This window comes from Musa acuminata, chromosome BXJ2-4, assembly GCF_036884655.1.
Source record: "Musa acuminata AAA Group cultivar baxijiao chromosome BXJ2-4, Cavendish_Baxijiao_AAA, whole genome shotgun sequence".
NCBI classification, from domain to species: Eukaryota; Viridiplantae; Streptophyta; class Magnoliopsida; order Zingiberales; family Musaceae; genus Musa; species Musa acuminata.
In genome coordinates this window covers 40,552,296-40,570,554 of record NC_088341.1, presented here as the reverse complement: position 1 = coordinate 40,570,554, position 18,259 = coordinate 40,552,296, and the positions used below count along the sequence as shown (strand labels likewise).

The 18,259-nt window shown below is 37.7% G+C and overlaps 3 protein-coding genes across 3 annotated transcripts; 2 read left to right on the top strand and 1 right to left on the bottom strand.

The window, feature by feature from the left end:
- Positions 1–1,950: 1,950 nt before the first annotated feature.
- On the bottom strand, positions 1,951–3,236 carry LOC103982987 (auxin-responsive protein IAA4). Its single transcript, XM_009400103.3, has 4 exons — positions 2,995–3,236; positions 2,690–2,904; positions 2,504–2,603; positions 1,951–2,421 (listed from the first exon to the last, which is right to left on the bottom strand). The coding sequence occupies exons 1-4, from the start codon at positions 3,144–3,146 to the stop codon at positions 2,343–2,345; spliced, it is 546 nt and encodes a 181-aa protein (XP_009398378.2). The 5' UTR covers positions 3,147–3,236; the 3' UTR covers positions 1,951–2,342.
- Positions 3,237–6,376: 3,140 nt separating this feature from the next.
- On the top strand, positions 6,377–8,310 carry LOC103982989 (auxin-responsive protein IAA30). The gene is made up of 5 exons (XM_009400104.3): positions 6,377–6,704; positions 7,262–7,494; positions 7,676–7,823; positions 7,917–7,978; positions 8,073–8,310. Exons 1-5 carry the CDS (start codon positions 6,415–6,417, stop codon positions 8,108–8,110), a joined length of 771 nt encoding a protein of 256 aa, XP_009398379.2. The 5' UTR covers positions 6,377–6,414; the 3' UTR covers positions 8,111–8,310.
- A 1,246-nt stretch (positions 8,311–9,556) lies between these two features.
- On the top strand, positions 9,557–17,598 carry LOC103982990 (magnesium transporter MRS2-I). Its single transcript, XM_009400105.3, has 12 exons — positions 9,557–9,910; positions 10,001–10,030; positions 10,164–10,302; positions 11,178–11,299; positions 13,337–13,411; positions 14,413–14,640; positions 14,744–14,788; positions 15,871–15,915; positions 16,017–16,046; positions 16,222–16,341; positions 16,431–16,525; positions 17,334–17,598. Exons 1-11 carry the CDS (start codon positions 9,695–9,697, stop codon positions 16,515–16,517), a joined length of 1,137 nt encoding a protein of 378 aa, XP_009398380.1. The 5' UTR covers positions 9,557–9,694; the 3' UTR covers positions 16,518–16,525; positions 17,334–17,598.
- Positions 17,599–18,259: the final 661 nt, after the last annotated feature.

Below are 18,259 nucleotides of genomic sequence, written 5' to 3'. Positions count from 1 at the left end.
CTACCGACCCGACCCGACCTGCCGACCTGACGTCCTGACCCGAACCACCGTGCTCGGCCGCCGGAAGACCCTGAGGGACGTCGCCCGAGACCCCCGACATTCGGACCCCCGAACCGAGCCGCGACGGCCCCGAGGCCACGGCTTAAACAGATGCCCCCGCCGCATCAGTGGCATATCAAAATAACATGGTTGTTGGATAGAATCTTTTAAGGTTTTTTATTGACAGACCACATAGAAGTAGTTAAAATCTAATATTCCACAAATTATATTGATGAGTTGAGGTCTTGAGAAGAAGCTTCACATTATTCCATGAGAAGTATGTGAGGAATTTGATTACATGTCCTGAATTAGTTCCATGCTCATGCTGGCTGCTTATTATATTATTTTGATGAAAGATAGATACAAAGCTACTGTGCCTGTGTTGTGTTGTATTTGTGAATACATCATATAATTTTTTGGGGACCTATTTTTCCTCCAAGTTTGATAGACATTTTTTAGTTCTTGCTGGTTAAAGTCACCATCAAAATACTTTTTATCATGGACAGATTAATTAAACACATACCCTCATGTATTCAACACATTAATGGCAATTATATGAACCTTGAAGTGGTAAAGAAAAAAGGCAAAATTCTTGCTTGAAAGTTTCTGCACAATTATCTGTAAATCTGAATACAAGACTTAAGTCAGCCATAAAAAGCTAATGGAAGAGTGCTAGGAGGAACCAAATGGATCACATTTCTGCTTGACTTGCATGAATTCAGAGAATTAGTAGGAGTATCTTGTGCATGTATCTCTTTTCCTTTGATAAATGCATATATGTTGTGTTGGTTTCTGTTTATACAAGTGACAGAATGCTATCATTTTTAGGATTTGGCTTCTCTACTTGAGCTTGTAGTAATTTGCAGAACAACAACCAAAGCCAAAATATAGTTAGGATAGTGAAACAATGATATGTTAACTAAACATGCTTATGTTTTTAACAGAGCAACAAAAGCAAGCTAACCAAAGTTTATTTCAATTAAAGACTTCCTAGACTACTAAAGAATCATAATTCAGCAAGAGTCAATGTAGAGAAGGGGAGCTTTTGGCAGTCATCAGTTGTTTTGATGCAGGTTCTGGGAGCTCTGTGTTCATGGGTCCCCTGTTCCACCAGCAATTATAGCTTACTCAGATTCAGCATGCTTTGGGTGCATAATTTTGACATAGTGAAGTGGACATCTCTACTTGTGTTCAATGTTTTTGCAAAGTAAAAACCTTCTTTTTTTGTTTTTGTCCAAAAGAACTAATATGTCACTTTGGATTATTCATTCAGGTCAGTGATGTCTTTCTTGACTATTGTGATCACATCAGTCCACAAATTTCCTCAAGTAAATCCACATGAATCATCACCTAAGCATCCAGTTTGATCAAATGCCTCTTATTTAAGTTTCTGGAAATTAAATGTGTATGTTCATGGAATATAGTGGGTTCCAGCCACCGTCTATGTGGTTAAATGGAGGACACATCCTTCTCATTCATGTGCATGACATATAAGTTGTCTGAAATTTGATTCCCTGTCTTCCATTCACAGAATATGTGTGTTGGAACTTGTCTGCCACTGAGCCTTCCCTTCACTTTCACATCCATTATCATAGTGTCAAAAGGATTTAAGGGAGAACACAGTTGCTTGACCTTAGATTTACTGGTTCCATCATTTAAATTGGTTCCTAAACTGGTGCATAATCTGCAAATCTCTGTTATTTAAGATATAGTTTTGTGTAATTTAACAGGATGTGGTTTAGAGGGTCTGTTTCTTAACCATTCTGTTGCATATCATCTCATTTCAAAGGAGACAGTTCATGTATGTATGATTTAGATATAAAATTTATGGAAAAATCAAAGATAAAGACACTGGAATTGTAGGGGAGAGAGAGAGAGAGAGAGAGAGAGAGAGAGAGAGAGAGAGAGAGAGATTGCAAACATGATTGGTCTCTTTTTCATCATCAGATGATGAGACGTGAAACAGTTGGCTATAACTTCACATTCAGGACATGAAGCAAGCAAAATTCTTCTGTACAATCTCATGCTGAAATAAAAAAATCCCTACAGGATAATTGTGACACCAAATCTTGTAGATGTTCTCTTCATGTGTTGCACTTTTCTTCTCTCTCTGGCTTTTAAGCTGTAGGATTGTAAGATGAGCTGTTTGACAGATGCATTCCCAGGCTTCTTTATATTTTTTTTGTTCTTCCTTTTCTTAGCAGACTCATGAACTTGGAAATAAATTCCAAGCAAAAAATAGTATACTCTCATGAAGTAAGATCTCTCATCTCCATTCCTTCTTTCTTGATCTGGATCTCTTGTTAATGTTGTCGTGATTCTAATCCTCTTGCTTCAGATCCTTTCATTATCCTTAGCCTTTTGCAGGAAGAGATGAACATCCTGCAGACATCAAACCAAATGGATGAGAAACAAGTCACACATGTCAAAGGTCTTGGCATGCTGAAGGAGATCAGATACTTACTCCCATGGAACATCACCAACCAACATCAAGTCTCCATCTTTATCCTCATAGGTGATGGCATACTCAGATCCACTGCCTCCTTCTCTCCTTGACAACTCTCCTGCAACAGATAAAAGATGTCGATCATGCATGCTATATACTGATGTGTTACTTGTGTTGTTCTACCTCATATTTATGTCCCCTTACCTAAAGAGAAACATTTGAACATGTTGTTCAGGCCCTCTCTGAGTTCCTTGTAACCCTTGTAAACCCTGAGATCAATCTTCCTCAAGTAAGGTACTCCATCCATGCTGACCTTCACGTATAACCCGGCGGCGGCCTCCGCCTCGGCCTCCACCTTCCTCGCCGGGAAGCTGTTCTTCCGGTACGACCGGATCGGTGGCCATCCCACTACCTGTGCCCTGCCATGTCAACAAGCAGCCGTCAGCAAAGCCTAGACCACATCACATCCTCCTCCAGTCTCCGCGAAGAACCACCCCTGCAAAACCTACTTTGCCGCCGAGGTTCGTCGGAGCTCGTCGTGGCTTTCCTCGTCGCCTTCGGGAAGTGCTCGCTTGGCGCTCCTTGTTGCCGTCGACGTGCCCGGCAAACCGAGCCGCAGCTCCGTGTCACCGAGGCCGTCGCTTCCCTTGATGTCTTCCATTTCCCTTAACCTTGCTGGAAACTCTACGGGGCCTGTGTGGAGTTGCTGAGAAGAGGAGTCGGTCTGTGTTTGCTCTTAAGGTCATGGAGGTAGACAGATTTATAGTGCAATATGAAAGCAATGGCAAGCTTTCTTGCACGAGACATGGGGGTATCGACAGCGACCGCGGTCGGTTGGACGGAGGACATGCATGAGGACGACCGGGCCCGGATCGTGCGGCCAGGATTGCTCCAACGGCGGTGCGGGAAAGATCTCGTCCGTCGAATTGCTTGGTTCATAACATAATGGAGGAGCACATGAGACGCTAGGAAATTGTCGGTAGGCAAAATAACATGTAATTATTGGTATAAAGCTAAAAGACTTGCACATAGAAGTGCTTTGTTTTGTTATGTGTGGTTGATAGGGTTAAGCATCTCCTAAATCAAATCATCAGTTTCTTTTCTTCCTTTCTGCTTTTCTAAACATGTTAAGAGAATCTTTTGTGTCAATTAACTAGAAAATAGTACAAGATTATGCCCCATTTGCTAGTTAGTTTCCCATCACTATGATGCATTAGGTCACAGCTATTTAACATATTCTAAGCAAGTTGTGTTTATGAATGCTAAGTGTATGCAAGGAGGTGATTAAGATATTGATTTAGCAGATGTGGATTGTCTACTACTATCAAGAGCTTATAGTGATCTTCATCTATGTCCATTTTGCACCCTATGTACACAATACGTCCACGTAAAATGTCTGGATTTTTTATGGATTTAGTATGTCTACGTCGAAAACACAATCGCACGACTATAGCAGTGGACAGATGGACACCATACCATACTCGGTAGTTCAATACAATGGAGTGGAAGCTACCTAGGAAGCTGCATCAAGTCGATGCAGGCAATTGACCATCCTCCAGTTCATCTGAAAGAGATGTATATATGCATGTGTTCAACCACATTTGATCTCTCTCTCTCTCTCTCTTGCTTTTCTGCCTTGGAAGTCAATATCATCGATCTCATGCTATCAATACCACTGTACTCCATGAGAGGTTGGATGAGCAGGAGATGGAGGAACCATGCACACGGCCGAGAGGAGGACCAAAAGCTAGTGAATGGTAAATAACGTTGACACCATCAGAAGGATGCTAAAATCAACTCAGTTTGAGTACCACAGAGAGATACCTTAAGCTAAGTAAAGATCGAACTCTATCATATGTGCGCAAGGTTGAGCTCTTACATCGAGTTTACCAGGTGACTTGTCGCATAGGTTGGATAGAGGAACCCCTTAGTCGAGCAAGTCAAATTCGAATTGGCCTCTATAAACCTTATCAAGAGTATGAGAGGTCAAAACGTCAAAATAAAGCCGGATGTTGAGATGTAAACACCGTATGCACTGTTTCGACTTTGCATTCGATGTCACTTCAGTGTCGACATCGTTGTATTCACATCATGTGGGATCGATTTGCCGTTCGATTCTGTGTTCATTTTGCAGCAGCAAATGCTAGCCATATTTACAAGGATCTAAACGAAGTTGCAATATTAAATGATAAATCTATTAAATGACAAATGTTAGCCATATTTACATGGATCTGAACACGTTGCATGCCATAGAATGATGCAACGTGTAACCATGCATGCCTCAAACGGGAGCAACGCGTATCCTGTGCTACTGACCAACCATAGAGGAGAGGAGATATATACAAGTGAGGTATAGGAACAATTGAGAGGAGGCATGCAGCATCATGTCAACATGCACGTGATCTGTCCCATGCACGTGTGCTGTCCATGGAGCTTTCGTTGAGGGTTCAAGTAGTGCTGTTAAAGTGCAAAGTCTTTGTCCTATAAACTATCTTATTTATTTGATGTCCATGTTGAAGCTCAAATTATTGCTCTTATCTGTTCATGCGTGACTCTTTATGTGTCCATATATTATGTCTACATATATATGTATCAGCACACCGCATGTTCGTGTGTTTTCGTATGTCGGCACATAAATGTCTTTGCGTGTCATGCATACATGGAAACGAGATGGCAGCCAACATCTTCCTATAAGCACCAAATCTTTAGCTATAGCTTAGCTGTTGAGACTACTCAGAAGAGAGAGAGAGAGAGAGAGAGAGAGAGGTTAGATGTTGACAAAATGAATGTCATTAATTCTAGTCTTGTTGGATCTAATACGTGATTTGTGGCTAAAGTAGCATATGGATGCAATGTCTTCACCTATGAGGAGAGCCGTGGACACGACGACGAAGTTAAGTTGTTCATGTGTTAATAAGGAATTAGGAACTTCAACCAAAACAGCTCAACTTGGGGTGTTTTGATCTATACTCTAGCTGTTGTTTGCCCTTCAAGCAACAAACGTAGTTATTTTATGGGGATTGTATGACCCAAAAGCACACACCAACCTTACATAACTAGAAAATTGCTACCATCCGCTTACATAATAGCTCTATTCCATCCACCATCACAAGTACTTCATGAAAAGCCAAACTTGTCGTCCCATTAAAACACTCAAGACATTCCTCCTCGTGCCAATTTGATACAACTTATATGTGAATTGTACAAAAGCAATGATGCAAATTATGTTTGCATCGAGTCGTTTCTTTGATCGTTTGCAAGTAGATCACTTGCAAACGATTTACAAGTCTTTTTAAATTGAGATGAACGAGTTGATGGTCAGCTTGTGTCTACTAGAACGAGGCAATAGAATCAACGATGTGTATGTCTAACTAGAAGAGATCGATCATGATGTTTCAAAGTCATGGTTAAATAAAATATTAGGCATTTGCCTAGCAAAATTAACTCTTGATAGCATATTTCAAGCATACTTCGATAGTTATTGCTTCATCATAGATGACACGTTTGTTTGTTCATATTGTCAATAAAAATATCAGTGAAAAAGCATAAGTAATTGGTCTTCATTAAACATAGTATTATTGTAAATCAGATTTATTTTTATTATTGACCCGTTTATGCCCCTACACACAGTAAACATCCACCGTCCACTATTCTCGGCCGTTCTCAGCCGTTCGTTGGTCGGGACGCGTGGACTAGTTGATCGGCAAGGCAGCGCGGGCCCGTCCGCCCCCGAGCGGGACGAGGGCGCGTTCCCGGAACCAGTGCGCCTCGCTTGTCTGCCCTCGTGCAACACGTGTCGGCTTTTTTTCTTTGCCGTGGTTTGGACGTACGACCCACCATAGCAGCTCGGCTATTGTTGCTGCTTTCCCTCATTATCTGTAGATATATACGACTCTATTGGAAGGTTGGGAGAGAAGGAGTGGGTTGCGATGGCGACTGGTTCATTGGCTGGGGAGAAGGATGAGCGCAGCTTGGGCTTCCAGGAGACCGAGCTGCGCCTGGGATTGCCGGGTGGCGGCAGTGGAGGAGAAGGCGATGTCGGGAAGAACTCCGGGAAGAGGGCGTTCGCGGAGACCATTGACTTGAAGCTCAAGCTTCAGGCAGCGGGAGACACGAAAGACATGGCGGCGGAGGCGGCGGCCTTGAAGATGAAGAGATCTCCGAGCCAGATGAGCATTGCGGCTTCCGCCACCGACCCTGAGAAGCCTCCTGCTCCGAAGTATGTTCACCATTTTCTTTCTTCCTCTTTCTTTTTTTTTTTATGATGATTTAAATTTACATATTTGACCCCCCAAAAAAAATCTACAAATTTGTTTTTAACTTAATTTTTGTTCCTATATTCTCCAAATTACTACAATCTGTTATGCTACTTTTGGTCCAGTCATTTTCAGTAAGTACATTGAAGCATGGTAGATATGTTATTCAATGAACAAAGTATGTTATCACAATGATTAATTGTACATGGCTGTTCTTTGTGAGCATATAAGCTTTCTATGGTATTTTTGCTGCAGAATTTGTACTCACTTCAGCTTTGCCATAAGCAAAAACATACAACTTTTTGTGCAAAATGACAAACAGAGAGGCAATATCTGAGACCATTTAAGACCTACAGATCCAACCACCACAAAACATGCTTTGATGTTATTATCTTCTTGGCAAAGTTGTTCATTCTAAACAACTTCTCCACAGGGAAAGATCATCTTGATCTTTCCACCAGGAACTGCTAGGAATTCTTGAACCACTCAAGGAACTTGTTGTGTGCCATATTACTGTCAGGGCACAGGTTGTGGGTTGGCCACCGGTTAGATCACATAGGAGGAGCATGCTGGCTGTCCAATCTGAGAAACCGAGTAAAGAAGATGGAGAAAGACCTGCAGGCAGCTTGGCGGCCTTTGTCAAGGTTAGCGTGGATGGGGCACCTTATCTACGTAAAATTGACCTAAAAATGTACAGAAGCTATCAAGAGCTCTCCATGGCCTTGCAGAAGATGTTCAGCTCCTTCACCAGTGGTATGTATGTATGGATATTATCTTTTCCTTTTCGTCTCTCACATAATCTATATGCCTCAGAGCTAGACATTTAACTGCGTCAGTAACGTCTGCCTGTTTCAACCTCGAAAAGAAGGCCAAAACAAGGATGCACCCTTCTATATTGAGTTTGGACTCATATTACCTATTGTGTCTTTCCCAGTTTCATCGAGCTGTGGGTCTCGAGGAACGAATGGGGGAGAGTCCATGACCGAGGGGAAGCTGGTGGATCTCATAACCGGTTCTGAATTCGTGTCGACCTACGAAGACAAAGATGGCGACTGGATGCTTGTTGGTGATGTTCCGTGGGAGTAAGTTCCTTCATTTGTTTCTCATGGCCATCAAACGATCAACCTCCAGCTTTATCTAGTAATTCCTCATGATCTTCTCCAAACCGATCCCAGGATGTTTGTCGAATCATGCAAGCGTTTGCGTTTGATGAAAGGATCGGAAGCTGTTGGATTTGGTCAGTATATCTCCACGTTTCATTGCACCACCTCGTAGCTCAACTTCCCTACCTCTCCAACACAATCGATCACTTTTCTCCTCGCTTACTGCAGCACCAAGAGGCATGGAGAAATGTAAGAACAGAAGCTGAGGAATCAAGAGATGTGGTCTCTGATCCTTCATCAAAGTCAAAGTGCCAACAGAAGGCGTTGTCGCTGGATCTGCAGCAAGCATCATGTGTCCGTGTGTTTCTGTATTGCTATTATGTCTCAGAATATGCTCCGTAAATTTGTTGCTGTCGAGGATTGCATTTTATTTGCTCAATGAAGTTGTTTATTAGTGCGCTGTTCATTACATGAGATTCTTCGATTAGACTATTATTAGATTCTCAAAATTTTATGTGGTAAGTGTAAAAAGCCAAATCTTCCAACCAATCTATTTGAGCTAATGCTTAATTTTTCTCCCCATCATAAATAAACTTGCTAAGGCATGTTGGAAATTACTTAGGGGAAGCAAATCTTGAAACTAAGAGAACAATTAAGAAAAAAACAATAAAAAAAAATAAACTCAGAAATAATCAAGATGAGATTTTTCAAGGATAAAAGGTAAAATTTTAATCATACGAGAATATATTATAATTTTTTTAGTTAAATCAATCCAAATTCAGAACTTTTGTATATCGCTCATATAAATCTTCGAAAATTTTATCATTTTTTAGATATGATAGTGAGAAATCTTATAAATGCTCAAAGTATTACTCCATATAATTTCCCATCAAAGCTTAGAGATTTAATATTTAAGAAATGGCCACATCTTGATTTGTTGAATTTATCTACATATTTTTCATGTTTAAATTCCTTATCATCCAGTGACGTTAATTCAATAAATATTTATCAATCTCAACAAATATTACTTATACATCACATTAAATTGTTAGCCGTTGATCCAAAAACATTAGTCGCTGATTAACCTCTAATTTGTGTTTCCAATCAAGCAATTAACGACTAATCTAAAATAAATTGAAAAGAAACCATGAACGACTCAGAATTGGATGAATGAAGAGCAAAATAATTAGAATTTGTTTTTACATTGAGATTAGATTATGATATTTTATTTTTCTTTATTTTTCAATAGAAAGAGATCATAAATATGTTATTTATTAGTTTCTAGTTTTATGCGACGCAGGGGGCATCACCCATCCTGTGTCTCGATAATTGCAGCAAACAATACAAAGAAGGCTTCCGATGGCTTGAAGTGTCGGTCAGTGTCAGTCTGACCAATAGGAAAGCCATAAAACCTGTATTGTCGAACCACCCAAACACACGTCATCACGTATATATCTCCAAGCACGCGTCACACTGGAGATACCGTATCAAATTCCTACGTGAAGCAAGTACCCATAAGTACGTGTAGAATTCGCTTACAGCATTTTTGATTCGGAAACTTATGGGTGGGCCCGAGTAGACATCGAATCCTAGAAGAGGGTATCTTCATGGGTATGTGTAAGAGAGAACCGAAAAACGACGTCACGTCAGCCAAAAGGTACACAAATAAAGATATTTCTCGAACCAGAATTCGGTTCCTCTCCCGCCGTAACCCAACCCACCTCGTTCTGCCCACCTTCTCCTTTCTCCATGTATTGATCGTAAAGAAAGGAAATCGGAACTCTAACCTTGGAAATCTATGTGATCCCCTTCGCTGGTCGTCACCGCCGGCCGGAAACATCGTCCACGCGATGGGTCGAGACGGGAGGCCTGCGGCGGCGGCGACGGGGGCGAGAAGCTGGATCTCTATGGATTGCACCGGACGCGGAATTGTCTTGGACGTCGACAAGCACGAGATCATGCGGCGCGCGCAGATCCACGCCCGGGATATGAGAATCATCGACCCGCTGCTTTCCTATCCCTCCGCCATCCTGGGGAGGGAGAAGGCCATCGTCCTCAATCTCGAGGTTTCCACTCAAACCTCCTCCCGAATATTTATGTTATTTATGTTCGACGCTAATGCGATTGTTTGTTTCTCTTATCTTTGAGAAAATCAGCATATTAAAGCGATCATCACCGCGGAAGAGGTACGCTTTCCTGCTTAAAGCTGGGATTTTTACGGTTGTTTTATGTGGTTTCGATATAACATCGAAACTGGGTTCGATTTTGTGTGACATAAGCAGCCGAAATCATTAGAAATTGCTTGTTTTAACGGCGCAGATATTGCTAAGAGACCCTTCCGAAGAGAATGTAACCCCAGTTGTGGAGGAGCTTCATAGGCGTCTACCGCCTAGTGTTGCTCATCAAGCAGAGGGCGAAGGGAGAGGCCAGCATGAAGCAGAATCTGCCGAAGAAGCTGGTGGGCAAATATATCCTTCATATTACTCTTATAGCTTTTACCCACTTCGTTGGGCAAAGTTTATTGGGCTCGATAATTGCACAGGAATGTGCTTTAGGAATTGCTACAAAGATTTTGTGATGCTATTTTAGATTTAGAACCATCCAAAACATATGCAATATATGTTCTGTTCTAGGCTAATTTTGCTTCTGATCCTTATCATTGTCTGTTCCATCGAAGGTTAATTCTGATGGTGTTGCTTGCCAGCCTGTGACTTGACTTTAAGATGAAACAGATGGCGTTCTCATTTTGATTGACAGGCCACCCTAAGGCATCCCATGAATGCATATATACATGAGGGCATATATGCCCAACAATTAAGGAATTCCAAATTATCCTTTTCCTCTAAGGATCATGAGTTAAAATTTTGACGACACTTCTTTGGCTTAGTTTCTGAATATGCTTTCTTTGCTTTTTATTGAAGTAAACTGAAACATAACATGTTAATCTTTTGCACAAAGCATACAAAAAATAAAACCTAGATTGGTTACCAGATTTTGACATGCCATAGAATTATCCTGAAAAAATATGGTTACATACATTGCATACACATTTCATGATTTTGATTAGGTATGACTAATGGTTATCTAAGTAATGTTCTGCAATTCTGTGTGCCCAATGATAAATTTCAAAATGTACATGTTGATCATGGCTTAATAACTATCAAAGGTTTTCAAATTAGATTTATGCTTTTGAGATGTGGAGGATTACAATGTTCTCCCAAAAACAAAGCCTATTATCAACCAAAGATTTCTAAGATGCTCAAGCAAGCTCCTTACTTTTATAAGTAAACAAGTCAATTAGCTATTACTTGTTCTGAGCACAATGTTATGCAGCGTCTCCATTTGAGTTCCGTGCTCTAGAAGTTGCTTTGGAAGCTATATGCAGCTCACTTGATGCACGTACAACGGAATTGGAAATTGATGCTTATCCAGCATTAGATGAGTTGACTGCCAAGGTATGTATGCTAATATCAATTGCTCAGTAACTTGAACAAACAATTGTTATTTGTTCATCTTGTGATTCCACTGCCATACTGTGTGAGAAAATTAAAATTTGCCTTATTGCATCAGTTATCATAGTGAACAAACTTACAGAAGCACTGGTTCCTGTCGACAAGCGCATGATTCTTTTATGACATGGAAATAAATTATTAATTAAAGCATCACACACAATTTAAAAGTCATGTCCTCACCAACTCTAATTAAGCAATAAAAAGTTACAAATAGGAGATTTGGTTAGAAGTTGTATATAGAGTAACTAAAAAGCTTGGTTTGCCATTTACTTCCTGAAATTCCCCTCGACTCTTTTTTATTCATTAGTTGTTGAACTATAGCTAGGGAGTTCTTACAAATGTATTGTTACCTATGACATTTTAAATGTATATAATAAATTGTGTTTAACTTGAAAATCAATTAGGCAAAGGGTGAGCCTTGGTGCCATATTAAGATTGTTTTTTAGGAACTTAGTCACCAATGTTCGAGTCATATAACAGTCCCTTTGCTTGTGTGGAGAAGTATTGTGTATATCGATCCTCCCATGGCAGAAGCCTTGTATTTTGCATACCCTTTTTATGAAAATCAATTAGCCAGTCTTACGCAAAATATGATCACCATGTAGCATGAAATTTTGATCAAAATAATTGTACACATTTTTATATAGGTTGTGTAAATTGATCCTCCCCAAAACCTATATTAATGAGTATTTCATGCATTGGCTGACTTTATTTTAATGATTCAGGAAATTCTTTATTTCTTACTGTTAAATTGTTTTACAGCTTTCCCTTCCTTTTTTTGTTAAATTTCTTTTCACCCTCCCTGTTTTTCCAACATTCACATCAATATGGAGCAACTAGGATTTTATGAGTCTTAGCCAATGTTGCTTCTTTGTGCTATAACCTTTTTCCCTAAACAAAAAGGAGAAATTTCACTTATTAGTATATTACTATTGTGATTAGTATTTGATGCTGCCTTCATCTCAGTAAGCTTATTAATAAAGTTTAGCAGGTTCTGGGTCCAACTAATTCCTCCACTTCTTAAATAGATTATGTGGGTAAAAAAGAACACTTGAGCTGGTGATTAGTTTTTTTTTTTTTTTTTTTAAGGAAAGGATCGTAACTGGATTACTTAAAGTGCCACAACAGCAAATATTTTTGATTTGTAGAATTAAAACTAGTACTGCATAGACAAAGTAAACAGTACCTAGCCACTTATTTAACTTAAAAATATTCTCTAAATAGTAAATATCCTAAACCTGATTTGATAAATTCAAATTGATTCAACTGAAGAAAATGATTCATGCTAATTAATTTGACTACTTACCTAAACAATTGCACCGAATATAATTAAGACAAGATGTACTTTAAACAGGGTCTGCCGTACCGAACCATACTGCCCGGTACGGGCGGTATGTACCGGTCCGAGTACACCGTAGCAGTGAACTATAGCACTGTAGCAGTGCTACAGTACTCGGCACACCTGGGTGTACCGCTCGGTATACCGTACCGTACCGATACCGAGCCCAAATCGAAATACCGATACGGTACGGTATTGCGAACCTTGACTTTAAACAACTTGGTTAGACTTAATTATAGGGACTCAATTTCAAATTTTGATTTGCTTTTGGTTGAGAAACTTTTCTGGCCATTTATTTCAACCACACTGCCCTCTAAATAGGTTGTTTTCCTTTTTTTCTATATGATCTGAATACAATTATGCTTAGTTGTACTCATCATTTTTTATTTTCCTCATCTTTATTTCCTTTATACTTTGTTTACAGCATCCTTGAATGGACTGATCTTAGCAAATTATATAATTTAAGAACAAAAATATAAGTTTTGGAGTTCATCATTATTGATATGATAATGTGCTTCTTTTCATAATTATCACATATTCTTAGAAATAATAACAAGCATCACTTTTTGTTTCTGTATTAGTTCTTTATATGATGCTTTGACCCTGTCTTTTGTGTAATGATCTATAAACACCCCATACAGATATGTAGCCGCAATTTAGATAGGGTCCGCAAGCTGAAGAGTGCTATGACAAGGTTGATTGCTCGTGTCCAGAAGGTGCATATATCACCTCCTTTTATCCATGCAGTTCCAAGTTTTGGTTCACTAAGAAAATCACTTTTTAATGTCCTTTATGACATGCATCTCTTGATACTTATGGTTATGTTTACTTATTGTGCATCACCAGGATACAGTACATAGTTCTCATTTTGCAGTCCAAAGTTTTATTTTTCCTTGAGATAATATATTTAACTGTTTGAATCATGTTTCTTTCCTTTTTGAACAAAATATGAACATTAAGAGCAACTTTTTCTTGAATTTCTTGTTGATGTTACAATGCTGTATCAGAAACTGACTTTTCAATACTTATAATCTAGTGTCTATCTCCTCAAATTGCAGCTAATGCATTATTATGGCATTAGCATTGCCACAGTTTGAACTTAAACGAAGCTTTTCCTAGTTATAATTGCCATGTCACTATGCATGCAATAAGACTATTTAGAACATGTCCACAAGATCTCCTGAATCTAAATCCAGAAGCCCATGCCAATTATATCCATCAGATGGTAAAATAAAAATCTATATGTTGGTCAAGATGTAATAAGTCATATTTTGTTGTTCATTTTGGTCTCAACTCGAAATCAATGCAAGTGCTAGAACTAAGAAAATCAGTATGTTCTCTTCTGCCATCATGATCTACCTGACATTGTCCTCAAGCTGAACTTTGTATAACTTTTATAACTTTAAATAACTCTTGTTGTTGCCTTTTCTTTTGTATAGATGTAATATTAGAAAACCATAGTGACAAAAAATGCTGCTTCCATCAACACGGGACTGTCTCATCTATACATCTATTATTAGAGCAACTGGCATGACAGATATATATATTTTTTAAATCAGTTAGTGCTGTGCTTTTCTTCCATTTCTTTATTTAAATAACAAGCATAATGACAGGCAAGGCTCCAAGTGGAAGTTACAAATTGCATGAAACTATTTTAACAATTTATCTTTTAACTTATTATTATTTCTTGTTTCAATTGTTCATTGATTACTTGCAGGTAAGAGATGAACTTGAACGGCTGTTGGATGATGACAATGACATGGCTGATCTTTACCTATCAAGAAAGATGGCCACAGAATCTCCATGTTTGGTTGACTCGGCTGTTTCTGACTTAGCACCCAACTCACCAGTTTTGGTTTCAAAAACATCTAGAGTAAGCAGGACAAGTGTAGCAACACTTCATGGGAACGAGTATAATGTGGAAGAACTAGAGATGTTACTGGAGGTTATAATAAAAGTTCTATCACACCTGTTTTTATATGCATTTTTGAAAAATCAAGCTTCTCCACTAACACAAATTTAAAATGTGCAATCATCTATTGCTGCAGGCATATTTTATACAGATTGATGGCTCTTTGAACAGATTGAACACGGTAAGGATTTCTTCAAATGTGGAATATAAATTCAGAATGAACTATGGATTCTCTGTCTGCAAGGAAGTATTGACTTGTGAGTTTAAGCGTGTAAAATTTAGGCAGATATATTGGTAAAGTTGGCAGTAGAGTCTTGTATGACTAAACTGACTCATGGAAATTGGATTTGATATTATGATTTCCTCTATTATTACTTTTCTTCCTTGATGTGTTTATATCATTCTGACTAATATCTGCAAACTATCATTCTACGACGGGGATGAATTATGTTAGATTTATTCCAAGTTGAAGTGGGATGATTTATATTCTTCAACTAGATTTTCATTCCTTGGATATTCCTTATGAATCATGAAGCTAATTTACTTTATATGTCCAAAATACAAAGCATATTTGAGGTTCCTTATATATTAGGGTCTTCCTAGATGCCATCATATTGAAGTTGAACTTGAGTGAGTACAAAATGCATGGTTGTGCCTGCAGAAAATTCTTGTATTTACAGATTGAAACTTCGTGTGTATTTTTAGGAAGTTATATTTGCAATATGTACATTTCTCAGAGTTACATCTACTTGCTCTCACCCTTGTATCACCTTCCTTTGGTGGAAGCCTCATGGGCTAACACCCTGAAATTTATGATAAAATAATTTGTTTTAATAAAAACATCCTTTAAAATTTATAGGGATACAGATGAAAGATGTCTCCTTATATTCTACTCTGTTCCTATATATGGTGTGTATTCAAGTTTCAACTAGCCTAAAATGGTGAAGAACTAATAAGGAATCATATTCTTAAACATAAGCCAAATATTGTATTTTCATTACTTTATATTGAATCTTTATTATTCTTTTAAGAATCACCTTTCACAGTTGATCCTTTAAAAGTGGCTCCATGTTTTAACCAAAAAAGAACCGAAGTATCTGTTTCTTTTTGCTACATGACAAGGGATTTTTCAGATTTCCTCAGTTTTGTCTCAAATCTGGTGTTTAAATGAAAAAAATTTGTCATTTGTTGTTATTGTCTCTTAGCTTTTTCTTAAGAATCTTTTTTATGTTTCTGATATTTTCTTTTATTTTTTTCATGTAGCTACGTGAATATGTTGATGACACAGAGGACTATATCAATTTTCAGGTAGCTTACAGATTTATAGAACATCTCATGAACCTAAAGTACTATACTTTGGTTTTTCTTTTTTTCCTATAACTTCTGATTTCGAGTTTTAACTCTTGCAGCTTGACAACCATCGGAATCAGCTGATCCAGGTTATAGCTTCTTTTGATATCTTCGGGTTATTGAATTTTTCTGGCCTCACTAAACACAGTTTTCATTTTCTCTTAAGAATTCGTTTTTTGGCTTGTTTAATCATGTGTTATTTACCTTGCTACTTTGTTTGTATCTTCTTCTAACTTATTATTACCTTGCTTATTTGTTCTGCAGTTAGAACTATTTTTAAGTGCTTGCACTGTTAGTTTAACATTCTATTCATTGGTGGGTGGGATTTTTGGCATGAACATCCCATATTCATGGAATGACAACCATGGATACGTCTTCAGTTGGGTAGGCATCTTTGACTAGCATATACAATCTTACTAACTGATATATGAACCTTTTGAAGTCTTACAAATATTTTTCTCGTCGTCAAACAGGTGGTTGGTATTGGAGGACTATTATCTGGACTTATACTTGTTGTTGTTCTAGTTTATGCCCGTTACAAAGGCCTTATTGGAGCTTGATTCCATAGGTAACCATCTACCAGATATGCATGATTGAGGTGTTTAGTTATCAGCTCTTCCTAGCAAAATTTAAAAGTAAAAGTTTATTACCAAATTATATTGCTTTTGAATTCAGCAGTATTTAAGATAGAAGCACTCTAGTAGGATCTTAAAATGAGTGAGTTAACTTTATGTATCTTCTTTTGAGCTCAAAGATGAGTTTTCGAGCTGTTCAATCAATGAACTAAGTTTTATTATTGCCTAGCTAATGCATCATTGGTCCAAATAAGCTCAAAAAACATACATAAAGAAAAAAAACAATCTATCTGGTACATCCAATTGTTTATTATATTGATTAAAAATAATTCTTGCTTATTAGTCGATATAGATAATCTTTATCTCTAAGAGATGAATGAATCTAGATTAGCCAGTGTGGTAACATTAACTTGAGGCATATAATTGTGAAGACAGCCTTTACATGAAATGCTTGTGAACCTCCTTCTGGTTTGAAGTTTGAACTTAAATAAGCTCCCTTGAGCTTTTCTCAATCATAGATGAGATCATTTTAGATTTAGCTATCCTTTATAAGTTTCTTCATGAATAATATTTCAAATTTAATTTATTTTATCAAGCTCAGTTCATTATACAACTAATCATATTTAAACAAGCCAATGTGTTAAATCGGTGAGATTGTGTTATTAGTTTCATAACCAGACATCCTTGTGAAATTTCCTTAAAAAATGTTCATTATATATTTTTTAAAGAATTTCTTTAATACCACTTTAAGATCAACGAGGCTGCTGCTGATGCTCTCATCGATTCAATCTCTGGTTGCAGGGTTCTGGAAATTGGTTGTTTCACTAGTTTGCTGACTAATGCTAGTGTTGCAGAAAACCATGGAGTACGGAAAGCTTTCGTTAAATGGAAATCGTGTGACTTTCTCATTAATGAGTTGCAATCATCTTCAAATATGTGCACTCGAAATTAATCTTTGCGTTGCTTAAACTTTTCGACTTTTCTTTGAGTTATTGACCTGATGGACCTTGATCAAATTGTAGTTTGGTTTTATTGTTTGAATAATCTAGCTATAGATTGTTCATGAGATTGAAGACTTCGTACAAACCAAAAACGTTGAGGTCAATTGATAATATATATGTTTAATTGTCAACTTAATTAGATTGTTAAGTTGTCCTCGGTGATTGATATTGGTTGTCAAGTGGGCAACATAGAATTATCTATTGAAAGATAATTTCTCACTTTTGTGATAAATTTTGGTATAAGGTATTCATCTTTGCCTTGCGGTATTTTGTTCTATTATCTTGTACAAATTTTAATTTATATGTGGGACGATAATCATAAGATTATAATAAAACTATTCTTATACGAGTGTGTAAAAAGGATGAGACAAAACTAAGTCGATAATAAATTATATTAAATATGATGTTTCAATATGATATATATTCACTTGGTTTTACGAGTGATATCGTCAAACATTACATGTATACTCCTATTCTTTTTTTTAATAAAAATATAAACTTTTATTACTTAATTGTTGATGCACAAAAAAAAATTAAAGCATCAAAATAAAGTATCCAATGATTATGAAGAGCAAAATAATATTCTAACTCGATCCTCTCGTATAGAATCATTGTAATTCAATTTAACCCATCCATTGAAAGAAGGTGTCCATTGAATTTGATAGAATTTATCCCTCCAATAATTCCATCAGCAATTTTCCCGGTAACCTCACCGTCCCACTCATT

Excerpts from the sequence above, each read along its gene's own strand:
- LOC103982990 (XM_009400105.3), top strand. The coding sequence starts at position 9,695 with ATGGGTCGAGACGGGAGGCCTGCGGCGGCGGCGACGGGGGCGAGAAGC. Across the intron at positions 11,300-13,336 it reads TAGATGAGTTGACTGCCAAG|ATATGTAGCCGCAATTTAGA; the intron begins GTATGTATGCTA and ends CACCCCATACAG. Across the intron at positions 14,789-15,870 it reads CTTTGAACAGATTGAACACG|CTACGTGAATATGTTGATGA; the intron begins GTAAGGATTTCT and ends TTTTTCATGTAG.
- LOC103982987 (XM_009400103.3), bottom strand. The coding sequence starts at position 3,146 with ATGGAAGACATCAAGGGAAGCGACGGCCTCGGTGACACGGAGCTGCGG. Across the intron at positions 2,905-2,994 it reads CGACGAACCTCGGCGGCAAA|GGCACAGGTAGTGGGATGGC; the intron begins GTAGGTTTTGCA and ends TTGACATGGCAG. Across the intron at positions 2,422-2,503 it reads GTTGGTGATGTTCCATGGGA|GATGTTCATCTCTTCCTGCA; the intron begins GTAAGTATCTGA and ends TGATGTCTGCAG.
- LOC103982989 (XM_009400104.3), top strand. The coding sequence starts at position 6,415 with ATGGCGACTGGTTCATTGGCTGGGGAGAAGGATGAGCGCAGCTTGGGC. Across the intron at positions 7,495-7,675 it reads GTTCAGCTCCTTCACCAGTG|TTTCATCGAGCTGTGGGTCT; the intron begins GTATGTATGTAT and ends TGTCTTTCCCAG. Across the intron at positions 7,824-7,916 it reads GTTGGTGATGTTCCGTGGGA|GATGTTTGTCGAATCATGCA; the intron begins GTAAGTTCCTTC and ends AACCGATCCCAG.